The 241-nt window shown below is 42.7% G+C and overlaps 1 protein-coding gene across 1 annotated transcript in view; it reads left to right on the top strand.

Moving 5' to 3' along the window:
- The window catches only part of LOC119588682 (regucalcin-like), a 4,898-nt gene that overhangs the window by 2,395 nt on the left and 2,262 nt on the right, over nt 1-241 (top strand). Inside the window, 1 exon segment of the mRNA XM_037937318.1 lies at nt 83-183. Within this exon segment, the coding sequence (XP_037793246.1) occupies nt 83-183 (101 nt within the window).

Below are 241 nucleotides of genomic sequence, written 5' to 3' on the forward strand. Positions count from 1 at the left end.
AGCAATTCATTCATCTATATTAATTACAATTTATACCTTGTTTTTTTCAAAAACAGAAGAAACTTCCCATGACATTTTTCAGGCACGATGGGTTTCGAGGCGACCCCCGGCGAACCTCAACTTCATCAGGGTTCGCTTTTCCGCCTCGGCCACGATCTCCAGCTCTCCCACATGGTCGGCAAGGTGAGGGTTTCAACTGATTATTTTCATAAATGAATGTGTTGTTCTTATATGTAACCCC

Source organism: Penaeus monodon, chromosome 24 (genome assembly GCF_015228065.2).
Source record: "Penaeus monodon isolate SGIC_2016 chromosome 24, NSTDA_Pmon_1, whole genome shotgun sequence".
Lineage (NCBI taxonomy): Eukaryota > Metazoa > Arthropoda > Malacostraca > Decapoda > Penaeidae > Penaeus > Penaeus monodon.